General features: G+C 29.9%; 1 protein-coding gene across 1 annotated transcript; it reads left to right on the top strand.

Annotated features, from left to right (window-relative positions):
• Window positions 1-1,206, top strand: LOC136074593 (uncharacterized). Its single transcript, XM_065786927.1, has one exon. The coding sequence runs from the start codon at window positions 1-3 to the stop codon at window positions 1,204-1,206; it is 1,206 nt and encodes a 401-aa protein (XP_065642999.1).
• The last annotated feature ends 4,073 nt before the right edge of the window (window positions 1,207-5,279 follow it).

The following is a 5,279-nucleotide window of genomic DNA, read 5'->3' as shown; positions in this document are numbered from 1 at the left end:
ATGTCTAAGCGAAAAAGTGGACATGAAAAGTTACGTGAGAAAAACATAAAGCTTCTGCGAGAAGATGCTAAAACAACTAAAAATCTACTATCCATGTTTTCTAAACTGAATTCAAATATCCTGCAAGACCATGCTGATGCTGAGCCTATTGATGAGGTTCAATCTCACGTTGCTAAAGAGACCCAAACAAACCTTGATGATGAAAATGGCGTTCATACTGACACTAATGAAATGACCCAACCAATCCTCATTCTAAATATCACAGCTTCTTCAAGCATGGTTGAACCTACTGGTGATAACGAAAAAACTACTACCCGAGTGAATGATTGGTTTAATAAGCCTCACCTGAATGAACTGACAACTTTCTATAAATATCACCCACATCAGCCTAAAACACGTCACTTTAATTCAAAAATGGTATATTATCGTCCTGAAGATGGCATACAGCGCATGCTTCTTTCATTTTCAGAAGAAAAAGAGTGCCTGTTTTGCAGTGTTTGTTTAGCAGATGGAAATGAGAAGCAGAAACCAAGTTCGTTTGTAACAGGTTTTAACAGTTGGACTCATATTCATCAACGTATTGTGGAACACGAATCGTCGAAGAGACACCAAGAATGTGTCGAGGCTTATCTACATTTCTACATTAATCGAACCATTCTAGATATGGTACAAGGTCAGCAATATAGTCTACGAAAACAGCTAGTTTTACATCGTAGATTGATCGTGGCCAGAGTAGTGTCAATTGTCAAAGTGATTGGTAAGCGTGGTATGCCATATCGAGGTAAGGCTGGTTGCAAAGCCGTCAATGTTTTGGCTAACAACAAAGTGGATCACGGAACATTTCTTGAAATCGTGATTCTTTGTGTGAAGTACGATGAAATTCTAAAAGCGCATTTGAAGGAAATTATCGACAAAGGCATGCTGAATGATAAACAGGATAAGAGGAATAGAGCTAACAGAAATACTTTCATTTCCAAATCCACTGTAAACCAAATTATATTAGGAATCGCTAAATTAATGAAAAGTGCCATTGCTGAAGAAGTAAAGCAAGCGGGAATATTCTCAGTGCAACTTGACACAACTCAAGATGTAACACAAGCGGATAAATGTGCGATAGTCCTGCGATACGTTACCGACAAAGTTGAGGAGCGACTTGTTGGTGTTGCCAATTCACATTCTGGAAAAGGCAGTGATTGTGCAAATTGATGTCAAATGTTTTGGAACAAAATGGCATTGATATTACTAAATGTGTGTCAGATAGTACTGATGGCGCGTCTAGTATGGCCGGGGCATACAATGGATTTACTACATTCTTAGAAAAAGCGTCTCCTGGACACATTTACACATAGTGTTATGCGCATGTTTTAAATCTGGTCATATGTGACGCCACCAGCAGTAATGAAGCTTCAATGACACTTTTTGGTATACTTTAAAAGGCTGCTATGTTTTTTCGTGAGTCCTACTTGAGAATGGACCTTTGGACTGATCACATGAAAGAAAAAAATGGCCAAAACATTCACAAACGACTAAGTGTTATCGGTGCTACTAGATGGGGGTCCAAACACGATGCCCTTCAAAAGTTTTTTGGTACGTTTCGCGACGGTGAAGGAGCATTATACACAGACGTCGTTCAAGTACTGGAAATAGCAGTCTCTTCCACTAAATTAAGTGTTGAAGCACGCTATGATGCGCAGTGTCTATTAACCTCCTTATTGAAGTATAAGACTGTACTGACGGGATTTGTATATCAAAGAATAATGGAGTCAACCACACCACTGTCCAAATACCTACAGACGTCTGGATTGAATTTCATAAAGGCTTTTGAGATGGTTAAAGTAACTATTTCAGAAATTCAGACTCAATCAATTTTGATCAAGTTAAGGTGGCTGCAGACCATTTCATTAATGTGTCCGCAACCATTCTTGACGAGAAAGAATGTGATTGTGTTATACAGACAGATTTGCCAATGGTACGCAAAAGAATAAGAAAAGTAATGGCAGGAGAATTAGCAAACGATGATCCACTTACAGATCCTTTAAAAAAGTTTGAAGTAGAGGTCAACAATGGTATTCTAGACACAGTGTTAAGAAGTCTGTCGACTCAGTTTGCATCACACGGTGAACTGTACTCTGGTATGAGTTGTTTTGACCCCAACGGATTTTCTTAGTTATTGGAATGTAATATTCCAAAAAAAGCCCTTCAGAAAATCTCATGTCATATTTCGGCAACAGGTGTGTAAATTTACTTTTTTAATATAATTGATTGGTTTCTTGTTAAATTTTATTAGTAATTGCTTAAGTATTTTTGTTTTCCAAATTGGTAAATTTCATTAAATTTTTAATTAGCATTAGATAAGGTTATCTCTTTTGTTCTTTATTTTGAATATTTATAAGATTATCTTTATCTTTTTATATTTTAGGCGAAGAAGTGCAGTTGTTGCTTGAGCTGTTGGACTTTGCAAAAAAGTGGCCAGTTTTAAAAAAAACATTGGAAGAGAGTTACGATTGTTCTGATCAAATCACGATTGATGAGGATTAGGTTGAAAATGAAGATGACGCCACCAACCATAAATGCGGCCCTCTAAAGAAGTGTCGCTCGTGCATTTACTGTGCTACCATGTGCTTCGAAAATATAATATCTTTACGGCAACTGCATGCTACACAGGGCTTACAAATTCATGCTCACAAATTCAATTACCCAAGTGGCTTGTGAGAGGAGTTTCAGCAAGTTGAAATGTGTCAAAACAAGATTGCGAAGTCAGTTGACAAAAGATCACTTAAACTCACTGTTGATGATGTGCATTGAAAAGGACATATTGAGTAACATAACCAACGATAACATTATTGATGAACTTGCTAAATCGAGTGGTGAATTAAAAAAGTTACTCTTTTTATGATTTTTAGTTTTTGTGATTTAAATATGATTTTATAATACAAATATAACACATGTACTTAAATGACATCTTTATTGATTTTAAACAAGTGTATACAAGTCCTTATTGTTCAATTGTGTTACAAAAGAATTTAAAAGTGAGGGGCTACAAGCAATACGATTTAAAAAAAAAGGTCACTTGGTGGGCTTTTTTCATGATAGCATTTCCCGTGCCTTTTCAAAAGCCTAATCCGCCCCTGTATTTATATATATATATATATATATATATATATATATATATATATATATATATATATATATATATATATATATATCTATATATATATGTATATATGTATACAAATATACATATAAATATATTTATATATGTATATATAAAAAATGAAAAAATTTTTGTGAAAATAAAAAATATATTTTCAAAACTTTACAATATAATGTTATACAAGAAAATAATCTTCCTTTTTTATGACAATAAATTTTCATAAATTAGATAACCACATTTTTGTATATAACTTTATTTAAGGTTAATGCAATATTTTTAATTTTAAACTTTTAAATTTCCTTGAAATAAAATAAAAAAGCTTAAAAACTTCTTTTTGTCTGCATTCTTAGTTTAGCTTTTTTTCCATTATGCATTTACATTTTTATTCTGCTTAAAACATTATTTTTAAAAAATAAACTTATTTTAATCAAAATTATCTAATTATTAAATTTCTGAAAATATTATTAATGCAGAGCGGTTTCTTGATGACAAGACCATCAATCATCTGCAATTTTCCCACATTCTATCAAGTAAATTCTAATACTTTACAGCTATGTTTAATATTTTTTTTGTATTGCGTAACTTACCAATTTTAATTTCTTTTAGATTTATTAGACTATGTAAACGGTTCAACTATATAATACGAACTTGTAAAGATTAAAGAAGAAATGTATATATCTTTCAAAGTCATATCTTGTTATATGATATGTTTACAAATAAATTGATTTTATTAAAAAAGGCAGCGTATAATTTCTTTTTTAATAAATTTTCGATATAATAATATACTTTTACGATAATTCCTTGACCTATTGTGATGAGCGTCATATATATATATATATACATATATATATATATATATATATATATATATATATATATATATATATATATATATATATATATATATATAACGGTATATATGTTTAATTTTATATATGCATGTATATATATATTTATATATAAATATATATATATATATATATATATATATATATATATAAATATATATATATACATATATATATATATATATATATATATATATATATATATATATACACACACATATATATATATATATATATATATATATATATATATATTTATATATATATATATATATATATATATATATATATATATATATATATATATATATATATATATATATATATATATATATATATATATATACTAATAATTTTATATGTGACGTCGTGTGACAATTTATAATGGCTAGCTATGAACTTTGATCGATTTGAAGTTGAATTTTATTTTTTTCGTATAAAGAATAAAAGTTTTTATTGAAATCTTTTGTTCAAAAGAAGGTTTGATCTCATAAATTCACTTTTTTTTTGCTTCTAGCAATACAGTAACTTTCAACAACGATTTTGTATGATGTCGTCGTAACTATAGTTTTTTTTTAATTTACTTGTTGAGATTTATTACCCGAGTTTTGAACTTGTTTATCAGGTTATATTTGAAATATTTATTCAAGTCATTAAAAAAGTGTTTCCTTATTTGTTTTTCTTTATTTTAATGTAAAATTAATTGTGTTTGATTTCATATTTATAAAGTCATACGTACCAAAACAGTCTCTTAACCGTAGAACTCAAATACGATATTTTATTTTAGCTATGGGAGCAAAAAAGTATTTGCTACCAAAAATACTACTGAAATCAGGGCATTTTTAATAAATTATAATCCTTCTTAAAAGGAAAATACCAGAAAATGCGGTAAGTTGTGGGTTTCAGTGCAATGTATACAAAAAAAATTGATAATAGGGAGAATTTAACGCCAAAGAGGTTAGCAAATGTGGAAATAAGAGCATCCTAACATCACGCGGGAAAGAATACTAAGATTGTTTTAGAAAATATTCTGGCCACAAACTTTGAAATATTTAAAAAATTGGGTCAACCTGGAGTCAAAATCAAATCAAAGAAAACGGTTCGAAGCCGCCTAATCGATCTTGGTTACGTTTCACGCTGATTAGCTAAGAAGCCAAAACTGACACTAAAAATGGTGCAATATAGGTTTGAGAGGGCAAAAAAACACAGAAATTTAACAGAAGATGATTGGATATTGGTAAAATTAGTTTAAATGATTTTAAAATATCCAACTTCTT

Source organism: Hydra vulgaris, chromosome 01 (genome assembly GCF_038396675.1).
Source record: "Hydra vulgaris chromosome 01, alternate assembly HydraT2T_AEP".
In the NCBI taxonomy this organism is placed as follows: Eukaryota; Metazoa; Cnidaria; class Hydrozoa; order Anthoathecata; family Hydridae; genus Hydra; species Hydra vulgaris.
This window is presented reverse-complemented; position numbering and strand designations above follow the sequence as displayed.